General features: G+C 41.0%; 1 protein-coding gene across 1 annotated transcript in view; it reads right to left on the bottom strand.

Annotated features, from left to right (window-relative positions):
- Positions 1-4,569: 4,569 nt before the first annotated feature.
- myocd (myocardin) overlaps positions 4,570-19,018 on the bottom strand; it is a 17,866-nt gene continuing 3,417 nt past the window's right edge. The window contains exons 2-14 of the mRNA XM_030775764.1: positions 17,805-17,870; positions 14,411-14,466; positions 13,994-14,069; positions 13,351-13,515; positions 10,500-10,675; positions 9,326-9,427; positions 8,856-9,127; positions 8,248-8,404; positions 7,118-8,131; positions 6,797-6,943; positions 6,010-6,138; positions 5,489-5,546; positions 4,570-5,141 (exon numbers count right to left, since the gene is read on the bottom strand). Coding sequence (XP_030631624.1) covers positions 4,570-5,141; positions 5,489-5,546; positions 6,010-6,138; positions 6,797-6,943; positions 7,118-8,131; positions 8,248-8,404; positions 8,856-9,127; positions 9,326-9,427; positions 10,500-10,675; positions 13,351-13,515; positions 13,994-14,069; positions 14,411-14,466; positions 17,805-17,870 — 2,990 coding nt within the window. The remainder of the gene's footprint in view (positions 5,142-5,488; positions 5,547-6,009; positions 6,139-6,796; positions 6,944-7,117; positions 8,132-8,247; positions 8,405-8,855; positions 9,128-9,325; positions 9,428-10,499; positions 10,676-13,350; positions 13,516-13,993; positions 14,070-14,410; positions 14,467-17,804; positions 17,871-19,018) is intronic.

Here is a 19,018-nt window from a genome sequence, read left to right as displayed (position 1 = left end):
TATGGACAACAGGCATAGCATTACAGTTCAAGCTTGTGTTGACAGAATCTGTCAGCTGTCCTGACATTCTGCTGCAATCAGATCATTGTTCAGGTGCGTTACTTCAAACATTACTGCACAGACATTCTTTGGCTGTTGTTGGTATTAAAAAGACCAAACCATTCAGAAGGATCTGGAAGATATTAAAAGCTGCGAGGGGGTAGTCAGCGTTGACTGACGTTATGTGCCAGCACGTCCTTTATCCAACGCACGACCGTGATTATTAACAATCACCAGTTTATTATTTTAACGTGGGGTACAACAATACGAAAAGATGTCTTATGATCAAAATGCAATCTATGGTTGGATGAACAAGCTGTGTAAAATTGCAATTTATTAGAATGTTAATATTATAGGGTAAAATAATAATGTGGGCAATGTGTATTATTATGTTATTATTACTATTATTACATCATCATCATCAAGGGTTTGAAATATGTACAGTATAATGTTCACACTGTGAAAATATTGTAAGTGTATGTTGTGAACCTGCATTTACCATAGAAATCTGTAAAAAAAATTGTAACAAGTAAAGATGTGCAGGGATGTTGCCTTATGTCTTTGAGGAGGAGCACTGGTTGTGGGAGGGGGCGGGTGACGGAGGGAGGGTGTGTGTGTTTGGGGGAGGGGGTGGGGGGGGTATACCTTTGATAGCTCCGGGGTATTTCATCGTATTCACTTTCACATATTTAAGAAGATATTCATGAAATCTTAGTGTTCACATAGTAAGGATATGATCTAAAAATATCTGCCTGCCGGTCAGTTGTAAAGAAAATTAGAATGTGACTGTGACCTTGTCATGTTTTGTGAGGTCTGGAAACACAAAGTGGCAAAATGCTAATGAATAAAATCCAATTAATCAGCCATTAGAGGTGTATATGAATTTCTGTGTATCTACATAAACGATTTTCCCATCGCAACAGGAGGTAGCCAATATGAATTACATAAATACAGCTTACTGTACCACACATTTGGGTTGTGTTCAACATTCACAATGCACCTTCTCTCTTTAAACGCATATGAAACTAATAGCATTTAACCATAGCTGAGTCATATGTCTGTGATTGCATGATTACAAATATGCATTTGTTTGCCACTGTACTCAAGATGTTCATCTTGAACTCGCCTTGTGGTTTAATGTCAGTTCTCCTGTTTCAGCCTGCTCACTAGTATAGTTCAAGTCAGCCTCTGTTTCCATAGCTACTATAACAGACGGTACCATATAGAGGATTCAGCTCAACGTGTCAATAAAGAAAGCAGAAGAAGCTTCTTGTTGTGGGGAGATTTCATCTGTGTTAATATTTATTGTTGTCTTTTTTTTAAAAACAGTAATACAGTGGTGTAGACAAATACTGACATGGTTAACATTATAAAGCTGTTCAGTGGCCAAGCAATAAGAAAGCTTTTTGTCGTTACTTTTTTTCATAAGAAAAAAAAAAACAAAACAAAAAAAAAAACACATGCCTTTTCTCTTCACAAAGATGAGCATAAGGTCATGCTGAGCAGATGTGCATCAACGATAAATGCCTTTAATCCAAAAACTCCCAGCATCTTCCTCTGTTAGGGCTAAGGCCAGGAATTGTGCATAGTGTGAGTGTACTGACATTCCACCAGTAAATAAACAATCATTAGAAAGTTAAAATGACAATGTGAGCTCCACTGGGCCTATACATACATACATACATACATACATACATATATATATATATATATATATATAATTATTCCAACCTTCATATTACTTGCTTCATAAACGAAATGATTTGTTCACACATCAATCTCTCACTGAAATGTTTGCTTGTTATTTGCTTGTCATGACTTTACAGCTTTGCAATATTTGCATTTGTAAGCATTTGGTCCTGTATGGATGGACACAAATGGTAACTGAAAAAAACAAAACAAAACAAAACAAAACGTTGTAGCTGTCTCTCTGAAGTCAACACAAATTCAAGTCGATTCACATTTCAACTCTGAGTATCCCACATTTTTGAGCATGAAAATATTGAATACTGACAAAGGCCAATAACAATGTCAATGATTATACAAAGGAAAAATTATCATATTGCTTCTTTAACACCATCCATGAAGAAAAATAGCATTAAAATGCTATGGTTGACTTAAGTAAACTTGGTAGGTAAGTATACTGCTAATCCAAATATAAATCAGGATTGAGTCAATAATCAGCTAATAACATATTTCCTGAAATACTATGCACATGAAAAAATACATTCTTTGCTGTACAATTACATATGCTGTTTATGGCCACTGAAATCTCTAGCAGGAGCATGGGCTGACAGCATTTTAGAGACCTGTTTCCAATCATCTTATGTTAGAATCATTTGGTTTGAACATGTCACCACAAATAATTTAAACTTATTTAAAGTCAGAGCTGTAGGCATGATATAAAATAAAAATCAGGTTGCCTTAACTGCTAACGCTGGTTTAATTCTTGCTTTCTGAAAATATTACTAACAAATAGGAGTTTTATGATATCCCAGTCAGTCAAAGTCATCTACAGCCTATAGCATGTATATCAAATTTATATACTGCTGTTATTCACAGTTTGAACTTTTTCACGTCAGTCAACCATTTTGTTTTCTTCTTGAGCAATGAATAGTATTTCTTGCAAATCAGTTTATTCACAAGCAGGCACTTTTGTTAGGCAGTTTGTCTAAAACATAAAATACAAGACGTATCCTACCTGTACATAAATTATGTATTTCATACGTGCGCTACCAAAAAGTTGTTGAGTTTTAAGAAAGTAGAGCTTCAAAGGTGAGGACAAGAGTCCTCATACCTGTCACAGATTTGATCAGCAATCTTTTTGTGGGTGCCTGTATTCACAGTTCAAATTTGTGTCAAAAATATACTATTATATATTACATTTAGTTATGCACAAGTGCTGGTAAGGATGGGGCATTTCCCCTTTTTAAGTGATATCTTTCGTCATTTTCTTTCAATGTTTGTCTTGAAGGCAGTGATTTAGCAGTAGATACCTCCTGTACCCTATAATACTCTATTACGCCTCTTGAAAGAGACAATCAAGGAGGTTAAATATGGTGTAAATGGCAAAGATGAAAATCCTTTTGACATGAAGAGTGATCTAACACTACGAAAAAGTAAAGCGAGGGTGAATGTAATTTTGTCTGGACTTAACAGCAACCTCGACCGCCCGCTCGGGGGGTGGGGGTGGGGGGGGGGGTGGGGGTGGACTCCCTGCTCTGCAAGCTGGTCTGATCTCTTGGGGCTTCACTGAAGAAAATGACTTCTGTTCTCTCACAAAGGAATGTCTGTATAAATATATCTGTATAAATATGCAAATCAAATGAAAAATATAAATACATCTGAGAGGTGAGACTCAAAAAATAGAAAAGGGCTGATGGTCACAATAGTACAAAAAAAATTCATTTAGGCAAAATGTTTTAGAGGAAACAAAGTTTAGCATTTAGGTTCACTTTGGTATACTTGGCTACATTAAAAACAAAACTTGTTTCATCAGATTTTGACATGTTGACCAAAATGTTTTGGGTTCAAAAGGTCCCAAAAGTAAACAAAATTTAAATCATTCATAGTCTGTGTTAAATACTATTTTGTGAACTCCCAAAAGAATACACTCTTTCAAATACTCTGAGCTCTGAGTAATGTAGATGCTGTTTGAATTTGGAGATTCCCCGCTGGTTCTAATTAAAGGCACAATAAAGATGAGATGTCTAGTTTTGCAATCTATATATTTTACACTCCATGGAATGACTTCTTTCAGTTTGTATAAGTAAACAGTCTTGGCTTAAAGAAGTCTATAAATTTTCATCTGACTAAATAAATATGATTGATTAAATGGGGAGTTAAAACTTGACAAAAATCTATGTATAAAAACGCAAAATAAAAAGCTTTCTCAATTAAAATCTATGCAAAAGCAAAGTGTGTCAAATTCTGCTATACTAGTCAAGGTGCAAGGTGAGCATTCTTGTATTTACAGTAGCATATTAGAGTACATGTTAGGATAATATGATTTTGTGAACACTTCTGGCTTGTTTCCCCACACCATTATGTGCAGACCAAAACTTGAATTTCAATACTTTTTTTTAAAAATAATGCAGTATTTACAAATTGATTTTTCTTACGAGTTTGTCATAGATTAGTTGCTAATATCCAATTTATTGTGTAGTGTCTTCCTGTTTCCAGTAAATAAAATGTAAATTCTGTCCCAGAATTCAATGTCAATAAAGATTTTCAAGTTTTGATGGAGTTATACTTGTACTGGTATAAAACTGTTGGAAAAAATGATATTTGGAAAGGCAACTCTGTGTTTTTAACCTCATTATTCACTGAAAAAAAAATCAGACCGTTGTAAATTGTACATGTACAAAGATGTAAATTGTAAATTGTCCAAAGAGACAAATATGACAACAGAGAAGCACCGTGTTATGCCAAAAGAGAGAGAGAAACTTCAGTGTGAATCAGTTTGGCTTGACTCTGTTTTGGGGGGGGCAGTGGGATGATTTCCTGTGGTTTTTAGTTCTCTGGCTAACTTCACCAGTGCTCCAGGTGCAGGTCCATTGCGGAGTTTAAGTTGATGTCAGTCACGTCCAGAAATTCTGTGTTGAAGATACTGGGCCCTGCTGGAGGCATTGAGTTGAATGCAGTTGCTGAGCTAGGTGGTGTAAGATCTAACCACTCCATAGTCTCCCACGGCGACTCTGTGAATGTCATTCCGAGCCCTTGGCCGTCGGCGGCGATGGGGGACACTTTGTTGGGCATGGGAGACAATGGCGTGTCTATCATGTCGCGGTTGGTAAGGAGCTTGTCGTCATGGTGAGGTCCAGAAAAGTTTTCCCCCACTTCATCCAGCTGTCCTTCCTCTGCACCCAGCTTCATCAGAACGATGTCTCCCTGCCGGTTCATGGGGCTGCTCAACAGCGCCTCCAGGTGGCAATCCCCATGATTTGCAGCATGCTCGAATGGAAGCTGAGGGGGAGACACGTGACTGTAGTGTCTGTGGAACTTGGGGATGGCCATTCCACCGGTGCTGCCTGGAGAAACTGCAAGGTGAGGCACAACTTTGGTTACAGAGGACCTCTCTTCTTTGATGTTAGCTGGCATTTCTTTGGAAAAGAGGGGAAGGACATCACAGCACAGACATTGATTTAATATTCAAGATGGGATAAAGGAGTGAAGGCTTCACTTGTTTAGTGGGGTGAAATATGGCACAGCATCCACACACAGCTGGATGACCTGCATCCACAGTTCCGACTTAGATGCGAAATTTATACATGTGCTTCAGTCAGAAACCTCTACATATACAAGTGATCAGAAGAATACATTTACTTAAGCCACGAGGTATACATATAATATCGACCACTATCCAAGAGAATATCGACCATAAAAATACCATTATCAGATTTTTTTTTTATCCTACATGCACTTCTTGTGCCCAATATCATATGCTTACCTCCACTTTCAATAAGCACATCAAGAAGTTCGTCCATCTGCTGGCTTCTGGTCATTTGCTGAAATAACATTACAGACATTATATTAGGCATTATACTGTTAAACATAATAAGCAACTTCAGTTATATGGAAACGTGTTTAATGAACAAGTTGTCTCAACAGTTTCTTGTTTTCTTATCATGACCAGCATGACAATAAAGACAGACTCCAAGACAAGCAAACCGATGCAAAATATGCAATGTTCATTAATTCACTAGTTGTTGGCATCTTTAAGCAACCTTATTTTAAATTTCCATAAGATCACATGTCATTCATTGTCCTCTATCAATTTGTCCCGTGGGCCCTGCATCAAATACCAGCCAGGGTTTAGCCTGAGGATGCGTGAGTGTGCTATGGGAAAGCAGATAGGTATTCTACAAAGGGAGGTGCAAGAAGAGGAGAAAGTGAATGATGGCTGAAAGCTGGGGTGTGTGGGGGGGGGGGAGTGGGGGAGAGGGCTGGGCTGCTGCTGTTCTGCTTTACCTGCTTCACTGCATCCTCATAGCATGGGGGCCGTTTACTCTCAGAAGCAGGAGAATCTGAGCTACAGAGGGCAGTGGTGGAAGTGGGACACTTTTGGTCAACGTGCCTGGGAGAGTGCAATATTGCCATCTATATGAGGAGATAGGGTGAGACGTTACACCTCTGAGAAAGAAGAGGGAATCAGAAAGAAATTTGAGTAGGTTTTGGAAGGGGAGGGGGGGGGGGTAGTTCAGTGCTTGACAGCAGTTTAGAAAAGTTCATATTTTCCTGCGTTTGTGTTCCTCGCATGTTGCAGGTACGTTTGCATTATTCTACGTGAGCACTTGGAATGACAGGGCCTTTCCTGTTTCTGAATGTCTGTTTATTAAAAGACGATTCATGTACGTTGGGAGTGGTAGGACGTTTGTTAACATTAAAGAGAACACTACTCACACTCCTTGGCAAAGATTTGTGTCTGCCTGTGACTAAACACTAAAGTCAATCTTGGGGCAAGCTGAAAGGGGCAGGGAATCGGTGCAAAAGAATTCAGTGATAATCTATTTGAAGTCAAACAAAATAACAAGTGATTTTCTCTTGCATAAGTAGTGACAAGGTAATTATAGATGTGCTTAAATTTATGTTGATAGGCAAAGAGAAAAAAAGCATTAAATTACTAAGAAGCAGAGAATGGTTCAGTGATAATGTGATACGTGACAACTTTTTCTTGTGTGGTTTTGCACATCAACAATGTTTGGAGCATCAGATGACTTGACATGATTGTTTGCATTGAGATCACTTGTTTACATACCTTTTGTTGTATGTTAGGAGTTTTGGTCTTTGTTGATCCTCTGGGATTCAGATTATTCTCTGCAGGGCTTGAGTATACGGACTGCAAGCTCCTTTGGTCGGATGGGTAAGAACAGCTCATAGACTGACCAACAGTCTTTTGCTGCAGCTATAAAGCAGAAGCAACATCTTGTAAGCAAAACACTGCCAGACTCATATTTTACCCTATTGACTTGGTTTAATTCACTGTAAACAATGATCTCTCTACGCTTTTTTCTGTTAACTTATTTGAAGTGTTCGCATCAGTCATGTCTGGGGCTCTAAACAGTCTGCTGTGTTGTACCTGCATTGTGCGTGGCCTGGTGCTGTTCTGAGGCATTTGGTGACTGCACCCATCTCTGCCCAGAGGTGGGCTCAGCATGTAAGGGTGACTTGGGGAGGAAGGCAGGCTGCTGGGCTGGGGACTACTGGAGGTCTTAGTAACTGGTGAGTCCTGAGGGGAGCACTGGGGGCTCAGAAAGGCTGACAGGCCTGAAGGGCTTCCTGAAGCAGGAACCTCCAGGCAGCGAGGACCACCAGCCAAGCCACAGTGGGACATGTTCTCCATGCAACTGCTCGGTGGGCCGTTCTTCAGCTGCTTCGAGGAGAGGGGGCAGCTGGAGGTCATGTGCTCCTGTTTGACAGTCACATTGTAGAAGTTCTGCATCTGTGAAGGGGGCTGCAGGTGCAGGAGGTGCTGCGGAGGAGAAGGACCTGGAGGTGGAGCAGGAGCTTGTGGGTCTTGCATGCCGTGAGCACGCTTCCTTTTGTGCAGTTGCATACGGAGCTCCTCCACCTGTCTCTGTTCCTGGTGCAACTTCCAGGTGAGCTCTTCGATCACCTTCTGCTTTTCCACCAGCATCTTGTCCTTCTCCGCATCGAGACCGTCTGATGCTGGGGTCTCACCACGCATACAGCCACCTCCCAAACTGCCTGTCAGCCCTTCATCAGCACTGTGCTGAGCTGGTGAAGCTTGCAAGCCAAACTGAGGAGAGGACATGGTGACATCACTGAAACTGTCAGGCAGAGAGCCACTCACCGATAGTTCGGAGGAGGCAGGAGAGATGGGTGGAGTGGAGCTGGTGCTGCAAAAGGGATAGTAGCCGCCATGAGACATGGCGCTGGAGGAGCTTGGGGACTGGTAGGATGACAGGGAACCCGTGGGAGTCACCGGGAAGGTCACGGTGGTGATGTCACCAGAGCTGGATGGAGAGCTGGAGTTGGGGTCTTTAAAGGGCTTCAGTCTCTCTATGAGGGCCGTCTTCGTGCCTGACACAGGCAGGCCTCGTATCCTTAGTTGCTGCCTCAGCTCGGACACCTTACGCAACAAGAGCGAGATCAGAAGAGAACCCTGAAATTCTCTTAAACCGGTTAATTTCTACAATAAAAGACTAACATAGAACAGAATGGAAGTCTTCTAAATGCAGGACATACCTTAAGGTCATCCAGGTTAGAGGGCAGAGGACCTGGTCTCACTGGAGTGACACTGGTTGGGCTGCAGTATGATGTCTTCACTGGAGATGAGGAGATGCTGCTCACTGTACTGGTAGGAGCACTTGAGCTACATGTTGAATTCTGTTCACTTGATTGCCTGTCACACACAGGAACAAACATACAGACATGCACATTATATAACTGTTATGAATGTAAGACCTCTTGCTTGTCTATATGATAAGATATAGAAAAGTCAGTGTGTTACTTGTATAAAACTCTCCAGACTGTCTGCATCATAAACATCTGCAGATGTCAGTTATCAAAGATCTCTGATACAACTTCTTTAAACGTGTGAGGAATGTATAATCTCTTTGGTTAAATATAACTATGTCTAAGATGCATGGAGATTCAGCTTGCGTCTAGGAATCTGACCTTTTCAAAATATCTTTCCGAAGCCTTATTAATCTCTTACATAATCTCCTGTAAGACTACTGCAATCCATCAGTTGTTGACTGCTGGTTTTAGTAACACATGTCCATAACCACTACACGATGTATAGTGTGTCGTCTCTGGGTCATTAGATGTCTGTGAGTGATGGCGAGGCTCACTTGGTTGGAGTGTGTTGGTTTAATGGCTGGTAGCTGAAGCTCTGAGTCTGCTGACACTGCTGCTGTTGCTGGTGGTGTTTCTGTTGACTGAGGATCTGGAGCTGCAGGAAGAGCTGTTGCTGCTGCAGGAGCCGGGCGTAGGCTGAATCCATGGGCGGAGGAGATTTCTCCGCCTTCTGGTCAGGAGGAATGTATTGATGATACTTGAGCTTCTTCACTTTGGGCTTGATGTCTTTGGGTTTCTTGTGGCGGTTTTTGTCTGAGGTTTTTGACTGCTTTTCATTTGACAAGAATAGGAACAAAACAGTATGAGTGTTTTATTTCATTAGTAAAGGGGATAAATTATAATATATAAGATATATGACATCAGAAACATTGTGACAATTTATAAATGAAATCTAGTGTGACAATTTATAAATGAAATCTAGTGTGACAATATACTTGTAGTGATGACAAGTATATTGTTCTACCTTGACGATTGCTGGCACTGGTATGGGTGGTGTTGCTTGGCTGTTTGAGGGAGGGATGCTCTCCTCTTGGCTTTGACTGGCACCATCTCTGTTCTGAGATCCCTTATGGATTGAGTTAATGATAGTGTAGAGTTAGTTAGAGATGATGGACATCAGTTCACCTATTAAAATGAACAGTGAAATCTCACAGCTCACGCTAAAATCTACATACAAGAGTACAGAGTAAATGGTGTTAAAAAAAATCATTAGATGGGTGTGTTTCTGATAAAAGGTTATAAACCATTTTTTTTTTACATTTTTACTGAAAATATAAAACATATATTTGTATGAGCCAGTCTACCGATGAATAAAATTCGTTCTTTCTGTGCGGAGTTTTAATTTGCTCTCCGTCTTGAGATAAAGCGTTCAAGCGCTCGCACGCTTTCACTGCACGTGACTCCAGAAACAGCTCTCATTCTCATGCCAGGGCCCTTGAGAATGCACTGCTGTTTTTTTTAAGGCCTGGTTCCTGAGAATGGCAGTTCGTTTGCATTTTGAGAAAACAAAGACCACAGTACCCTTTTCCACTTCGTAAGAAAGACACTGGTGCGCTGGCTCGGGCCGCGCGCCAGAGATCTGTCACACCCTGTGCAACGGTCTCTGAGGAGCCTAAGCAGTGTACTGCACTTACTGCAGTACTGTGCGTAGCCACCGGGGGCAGACTTCCCTTAAGGATCTCTGACATTTGCCAGTACAGTTCTACATCATGCTCCGGGACAGACAAGACAAAAAGAAGAAAGACTCTGGTCTGGGGTATGGCAGGGAAGAATTATTTATGAACGCTATTTTTTTTTTTTTAAATAAATGTAAAAAGATCACAGTGGGATTAGCTGTCGCTTAAAGCTGTTACTATTGATTAAGTCTAGTTTTTTAAAACTCATACTGCAGTTGATCTATGAACTAGTTCTGAGTTTAGAGACAGAAGTCCTTGATAATTGTACATTTGAGTCATTTTTAACACCCATGACTACTACAGTAGCTGATTTGTCCAAGACTTCAAAAAGAGAAGCGTTTGAACATATCAAGACGGTATAGTATACACAGCATTTTTCTGTGTCAGGCGGACTGTATTCCGTACACACAGTCAGTGGGGCTGTCTGTTATTGATGCAGTGTGTGTCAGGGTAATGTCTCACCTCTGCAGGGCTGGTCATGGCTGGAGATGGGGAGGCACGGCCCTTGGTCTCTGTGAGGAGTCCTGCAGAGCTCTGTGACTCATCGCTGAGCGGCTGCTCCGGGGACAGGCTCTCACTGCTGCTATCTTCTTCAAAAGCGTACGAGTCCTCCTGCTTGGGGAACTTCCCGTGGTTCACTGGAAAGATGAAAAGGGAAAAGAGAATATTGAGAAAACACTCAAAACACATTAAGATAAGATTCTGGGAGACACTAACCAAACTAAACAAAACCAAACCACACCGAAACAAATCGCATCATGATAGAAGCTCACGGACCACATTTTAGCAAAATTGTAAAAAAGTGATTTTAAGTTAGAAAAATGTGGGCTTTTGCGTATGGCTCTGGGTGTCAGTTGTTCTTAGGCTTCGGTGTACGTGTTCTGCTGTCACTGTATCTCTACGTTATTCCGTACGTCTGGCATGTGCTCACAACGGCACTTGAGAATGTGACTGTTCTGTGCACATTCCAGAGTACTGCTGTGTCTTGTGTGTGTGACACAGACTTGATCCTGGTTGCTGCTGAACAGCATGATTTGTTTGTCACTTGCACCTAGTTAAGCACTTGGCCCAGAGGTGCCATGATGCAGGGGGAAAACTGACAAGACCACTTCACTGTGGAGGGAGCCCTGATAATGCCAGCAGTGCAAGGACTGCCCTATCAGCAGAGGTCAGTCCAGGGGTTACAAGAGGGACACTGAGTTCGGGAAGTGGGGAAGGGGAAGGAGCGTGCGTGAGTATGTGATTGTGTGTGTGTGTGTGTGTGTGTGTGTGTGAGTGTATGGGTGCCAGTGTGTGAGTATGCGCATGTGTGTGAGAACCATACACGTGTGTGTATATGAGTGTGTGTGCGTGTGTGTGTGTGTGTTTGTGTGTGCATGTGCATTTGCACCTTTGTGCACGTGTGAATGCGAGTGTGTGTGTGTGGAACTTGTTTAGTATCAGGGCATGTGACCTGCCAAGAGCAAAGCCCCTGGTTTCAATCACAGCAGGCGCTCTCTTCGTCACTGCGCTGGGCACACACCGAGCTCCCAGCCCGCTGCTCCATCAGAGGAGTGAAAAGCGTGAGTGTTATTTCCTCCACCTGTTGATTTTGGCCTGCTGTGCACCCTATAACAACCCCCATAGGACACCTTACCACTGCCTGTCTACTTCTGTCAACCTAAGTCATATAGAACAGACTTGTTTGAACTGCAGATAAAGAAAAAAGTAATTAAAAAGAAAAATTAAAGCTACAACTTTCGATCGCTTGGCTAAATTCCCCATTTGTACGACGAAACGTATAAAATGATCATAACCTGAAGTATGTCAAAACAAAAGGAGACTAAACGGAGCCAATCATTACTCTTCAAAGAAATCTATAAAATAGCAGGATCTCTTTACTCGCGTACAATTACGGAGGTTTAGTAATCAAAACACCAGGACCAGGTCAACAGGGCACCATAGGCTAGGGGTCTCCAGAGCAATCAACAGCTGGGGAACAGCCATGTCCCCTCATCCACCTTTGTAGGTGGTTCAGCGGAGCCACATAAATCACGCAGAGTCAAAACAGAGCAGCGAGGGGACATTCATTTGATCTTGAAAAAAAAAAAAAGGGTGGACCCAAATACAGCTGCTGTTTGTCTCAATAAAACATACTCCTCTTCAAATGGAGGTAATGTAAACTAACATTCTCAGCCTTATGGCTGGCTTATGCAATACGCTAAAAGACAACTCTAGAGGAAAACACTGACTGTTTACTTTGAGGATGTATGAAAACATTGGCTTAAAGGAATCTTAAGGGAAAACACTGTGTGGTTACAGGGCATAGTAAACATGTTGCAATTTAGTTCCCAGTGAATGAGAGCTGATGGCCTCTTAAATCAAACTCTGTTTGTTGAGACAGGTTGTGAAGATTCACAAGAATCTTACTAAACATCACTGGCTGAGAACATTTGGGTGGACAGTTTATGACGAGCAAGTAGTTACCTTCAGGTGACCAACACAGAAAAATATTCATACCTTAAATTATGATTAAATAGAGGACCTACTTCAAAGCAGTAAGGAAAAGCAATAGTCTAAAACAATCCACGTAAAGTTTGAATCATCCACACTTCAATGTGGTTTGCACAAAAATATGACAAATGTTTATTTATTTAGTTCTTTAAACAGGCTGATTCAATGTCTTTTTGGACTGGTTAAATGTTTTATGCATGGGGAAAAAAAAAATTCCATACAAGTGTTTAAGTTATTTCACTGAATGGTTGTATCATTTGCCTTAACCTTTATTTCACCACAGTTGGCCTGCTGAGTGATCATACTGGGATGAGGAAGAGAGAGGGAAGATGTTGCAGTGCCCCTGGAGTAAGATGTCTTGCTCAAGTGCACAAGTGCAGCAGACAGAGTCAGGGGAGGTACATTCGGAGCAGGCTCCCTGAACTAATTCAACATCCCTGGGAATTCAAACCAGCAACCTTCTGGTTGCCGGTGTAGAGCCCTAATCCACCGGATCACTGCTTTCCATGATCTAAAATCCTAAGAGAAAATCCTTTTGAACTTCTGCACAAATTGAGCACATTTCCGTCGCTTATGAAAACGGACATGAAAAATGGTGTATCGTGTTTACAGCATCGCAGTTTTAATTGTTAGGGACAATATGTCAAAATGAACTTGACTCCTAGCGGATCTAATGGATTTCTAATCCTAAGGCTTTGAAGCTTAAGGGGTGTGTTTTTTGCACATTAACAACTTTCCCTTCGTGCGTATGAGTGCATTCACAAACAAGTGACTGACAGGCACACATAAAGTTCCAAGCACTTCCTATTGTGACTGATACCTTTCATGGCAGCCTCTTTAACGGTCGAATCGACAGGAATGATATTCTTTTCTACCAGTTCCAAAGGACCTGGTCTTAGAGCGATTTTCTCGTTAAGATCGTCGGCAAGCCTGGCTCGCTTTAGTTTCGTCTGAGTGTCTTGTGCGGAGCCCTCGCTGGCTGCGTCTGCGCAGTAAACAAAACGATGATAAGCACTTTTTAATCCACCATCTCAGCCTTCCACTCAGTCACATACATGATGAACCAACAAAGTCAATTGTAAGGTAAACAGTTAGTGCATGTGGTTCCAAAACCAGGCAGATCCAGAGTTCTCATCACAACGGCTAATGCTGCTTGATTCTCTGGCCCATATCACTCAAGCACATTGGGCTTAATCTGAATTATCAGAAGGTTTGTCGTGTTATTCCTTGCTGCAATTACTTCTGCCAAGAACCATGCAGTTTGTTTCCTTTTCAGAAAATATGTCTCTGAATCATTTTCATAAACAATTTACCTGTGAGATTTTCAGAAATTTATATGGAAATTTCTGTATATTTATCCTGTCGTTGAACACTGCATGCACAAAACATGATGTTATTTTCATTAACTAAATATTTGATGTCACCAGTAGATTCTAATGTCTGGCAAGCACCATAGGTCTTACCTTGTAATATACGCATGTTGACAAGCTCTGACTTCTCTGGTCTACTTCTGATTTTATGTTTTAAGTAATCACCAGTCTGCAAAAATATTACAATAACCCATTAATACACAGGTATGGTATGATATTCTAAAACTCTGAGTGACTCTTTCATCAACAAAAAAACATACAATATTTAGATCAATTTGAATATTTATCGGAGGTGAGCTAAAATGTTTCAGAAATGTTATTTGTCGTATTTTATAGAGTAATTGTGTATATGCAAGTGATTTTGAAATGATTTTCATCATCATCATCATCATCATGTATGATTTTGTAATCTTTTTTTTTTTTTGCCCTTTTCATGGGCAGTCCTATTTCCACGATAATACGATTGTGTTTTGTCAGACTTTTAATGATTATGTTGCATATGCTTCTAACCTTGGATCGTTCAAGACTTTTCCTCTGCTCATGGAATGCAGCTGGACTCTTCAGGGCTGGAAAAATAAATGGAAGCGGGCTAAATAAATCCGATCCACTGATATCAATAAGGCTTTCTACGCTCAAGTTGTCAATAAATCCTACATAAATAATCACTGGCAGTACCTGTGCTGGTCCTTTCTATTTCTCTTCAGGCTGATTAAACACCACTGAACTGTAGCACTGATTCAATTGTTAACTTGATTGCTACGCTAAACGTAAGGCAACGCAGCACTTATTTGGTCACATATTTTAGCCATTGCTGAAATCTTGGGTAATATGAAACAATGTTGTTTCAGCTATTCCCAAAATTGGCTTGACATTAAACATTTGAAATCAATAGGCAACATCATCAAGGTCGTGTTGATATGTACTACAGAATAATGTTACTTAAACCTGATGTCGAAACCCAATGTAAGCAAACTTTTCTTGAGAGGAAAAGAATGAATAACGTCTTTCTTTTCACTTTGCAAATGTAGAGTTGTAATTAAATTTCCATTAAAGTCACTCAGGCAAATGAACACAAAAAGGTTTTGCAGCACGCATGACATTAGGCCTCGAAGCCTTTTGCCATTGAAGTATGGCACCGTCTAAAAAATCTTATAGACAATGTCCCAGGATTGTAAACCATAAAAAAAAAAACAGAAACCTTCATTTCGACCCACACTCAGCTCCCAGCCAACATTATTTTCCAGATTATTTTTCTTTTTTTCTTTTTTTTTTCAGTGTTGTGTTGTTTTAATGAGAATGAATAAGCTTCCATCCACTGCAGCTAATGCATGCTATCCGTAAAATCTCCGCAAATAACTGCCCTACGTTACAACCAATTGCATAAAACTATTTCTGGGGAGGAACCTGATTAAGAAGCCCTAACAATGGTGATTAGATTAGAAAGCATGGAGACCTGTGTGTTCTGAGTACAGACGTCATCCAAAAGAAAGACTGCTTGTCTATGTCACGTATTGTATCGCCATTTGTAGAGGGATTATGTGCCCTTTAAAAAAAAAAAAAAAAAAAATCCTTATCAGAGGACCCAGTGATGACAGAGAAGCCCTCTTTCTGGGTTCCTATTATCACCTCCTCGTCTTGTGCAAGATAGTTAAATGAGAGTAGGAGATACAGAAAGCAAAAAAAAAACATCCAAATTGGTGTTGGGCCCAACTGCTGGGGCTTGTCACCGGTTGCTCACTGAAACTGTCTCCGTACACATATCACAGACCTCTGCTAGCTCCTCGCGAACGCTTCTGTAAAATGTAAAAGAGACTGAGTGTGGTGTTTATATAATATTTCCAATATTTCCATTGCTGCTACTGTGTCTACAGAAGCATTTCGATGGCAAAAGCTAAAGAAGAAAAAAATTGCTTTCAGATGAAAGCGCTTTGATAGCGCTTTAATTCAACAGCCAGTTCAATTTAGCAAAGGTGAGACGTTCTTGTACCAAGCATGACTAGTGTCAATTTCTGGTAAAAGTTTGGAATTTGTCCCAAGCATAGGTCAGGGTGGAGTTTTTGCTTCTAAGAAAGCCAGACACATGCTAACATGTCCATCCTGCTCGCTCCTCCCCGGCCACACGCCAAACCAGTCTGAGAAGCCAGACTGCCTCTTTCAAGAGTCTAATAAACACCAGATGTTCCTGGAGAAATGTATACACAGTGCATTCACGCCGTCCATCCTGTCAAAATCCAGAAACCCAGCAAAGATTGAAATATCATAACCATTACAAAATTCAGTGGACTGCATACTTCAAACTGTGTTTTATCTAATATTCCCTAAGTGCATGCAGATTAATAGTCCTTATGGTCTTCAGCTGTGGATTCATTGAGTAATGTGAAGCCTTAGAGAGAGCTATCATTATAAACAGTGTAAATATATAGTTTTTTTCCAGCTAATTTTGGAGGTAAATTTATACTGAAGCTAAACTAAGGACCCCCCCCCCCCCCAAAAAAAAACAAAAACAACAACAAAATATAAAAAATAAAATAGGTTATCCAATTGCGACAGTTTAGTTCCTTACAAACGCATTTATCCGGCTTCAGCGACTTCTTGTCTGCAATCAAGAGATAAACAGCCAATTGAAAATTCTTTTTAAAGCGCTGTAGACCGGCCAATCACAGTTTTCAGGTTTTTATCTACGGCAGACTCCTAGAAATTGATAGGGCTAGGCTGGCCTCTGGATTCCTTTCCTGCGCACACTTAGCCCGCGACCAAGTTATCTTAATGCTTGTGCCTTTCTGCAAAAAGGCTAACAGTGCCAGCGATATCATTCAACAGCCCATTTAAAAATACCCAATCAAGTGCTCAAATATACCCCTGGCAACCTACCGTACACTTCCCGTTATTGAAATTTAATGGCTACGTCATTGTATTCACAAGAAAAGGAAACATGTCTCTGACAATCACTAGACAACAGTATAGTAAGAATTTGTTTTTGTTGTTGGTGTATGTGGTGAAGGTTATGGAAGTTTTAGTGTTTATTGTTTTCACCAAACTTATAATGTACTCAGTTTTTAATGCTGTTTTTGGAAAACATGCATAAAATATAATTTCTCTGAAAAGGATCACTAGAAATTTGCAACCTTAGCGTTCCATCTAGACACAGACTGACTAAGAAGGCCATATTCACTTATACTGAGTTAATTTTGCTATTACAGAACTCATTCAAATTACCATTTAGTTTTTTTTCCAGCCATTTCTGCTGTTTAATTCAATAATCATCTTGTAAATTCCACACAAGGGACACTCTGACAAAAGTAAACGGTAAACCAAAGTTTATAAAAGCATTTGGCTGTTCTAACACCAGTCTATTTAGATATCAGACAGGTGCTATCCGTGTAATTGTGTCCTGCAGTAGAGTTGGCTCACATTGGGCTTGCAGCACCTCTTCAGCACAAGAGCATTCCAGTGAGGTCAGCTCGTGGGCTGCCTGATACTCGCATCGCTGACAGTGAAATATAATGTGCATCAAGTGCGCTGATTTAAAGCACAACCACATGGATCGACTTTCAGGGGGGCTCTCGTCTCGCTGTTTCAACACGAGGCTGGAGCGTTGTTTTTTTTTTGCGAGAGAGCCGACGCATTACGGCGTGTCGTGTCTGCGTTGCATTGACTAACATTAATGAGCAGCCAAGCTCTCTCGCTGTCTCTCTGTCTCTCTCACTTTCTTTTGTTTCTCTCTCTTTCTCTCTCTCGCTCTCCCTCTCTATCCTTGTCTCTCTCTCTCTCTCTCTCTTTCTTTGCCTCTCTCTCTCTTGCCTCTTTCTTTGGCAGAACAACATATCTTGGCCCTGCCCACATGTCCCAGTGCTGGCTGGAGCAGGGAGTGTGAGGGGGACGACGTGAAAGAGAAGTTACTCACGAGGCATGATGCCCTGGTCTGCTAGCTGCTCTCGTGTCCTCCTCTGCTGGAGCCTCAACTGCAGGACTGTGAGCGTAGGGAGGGTGGGGGGGGGGAGCAAGGAAAAAAGGGATGGAGAGAGAAGAGATAGAGAGGAAGAGATATTGACTCATCATAGACGAAACTGGAGAACTCACTATGTATCTGTGTCCAGAGAGGGAACGCATCATTCCTTGACAGCACATAAGACTGTTCTCCATAAAGCAGAGCCACATTACACACACACACACACACACACACACACACACACACACATACACACACACACTCACCACACACTCAGTGGCCACTAACCATCCAGCTCTTACATTTATGATGTCCCCCCCCACACACACACCCACGAGGACCACACACCGGGGGGAGATTTGTTTAAAAGCCAGGAGCTGTGTTTATCATAGACCTACATCCTGTTTTAAGAAATATTTGTGGGCCTGTTGCTTCATTTTTTTTTTCTTTGTGTTGTGTGGTGTGCCTCTCATCAGGATAGTCATTCCCCAATACTAAATGTGTTTTCCTTCATCAGAGATCATCCTCAGGTCAATGCATGAAATGCAATGCCAAACGAGATAAAAACGAGACTCATTTCCTACAGCAATATACGGCACTACGGCCCAAATATCATGACTTACTAAAACCACTCCAATCTGTACCGATTCCTCCTGCAATCTGACATTTTCATTTGTTTTCCTTATGTCTTATATTCTTACGGATCTTACAAACGTCTGTTGTCTGTTTTGGCCTCGCCAGTGAGATGCTCCTAATATTCATAATTATATGCATGTACTGAAATACACCTGCTTCAAGCCAAATAAACATGAACACTGCTGCAAGTCCTTCAGAGTAAGATTTAATCAGACATAACGAGGGTTAATGTCCTCACTATACACACAGACACACACTTTGTATACTTTTGTAATCAAACATCTGTTAGAATACTTTTCTAACATAAATACATTCATATGTACATCAAATGTGCCATTTGCAACTCAGTTTTTTTTTTGTTATTTAGAAGAAAGAACCATTTGACACATCTGCTGTAGTTTGGAGAATGCTGCGCATTAGTTTAACCATCACATCATATGGCAACAACACAAGGTGGACTTTAAATGGACAGATAGGAGGAGGTAGGAGGTAGTTAGGGGGTTGATAGGAACACTGTTCAGCTTTGGCTCACA

This window comes from Chanos chanos, chromosome 5 (genome assembly GCF_902362185.1).
Source record: "Chanos chanos chromosome 5, fChaCha1.1, whole genome shotgun sequence".
In the NCBI taxonomy this organism is placed as follows: domain Eukaryota; kingdom Metazoa; phylum Chordata; class Actinopteri; order Gonorynchiformes; family Chanidae; genus Chanos; species Chanos chanos.
This window is presented reverse-complemented; position numbering and strand designations above follow the sequence as displayed.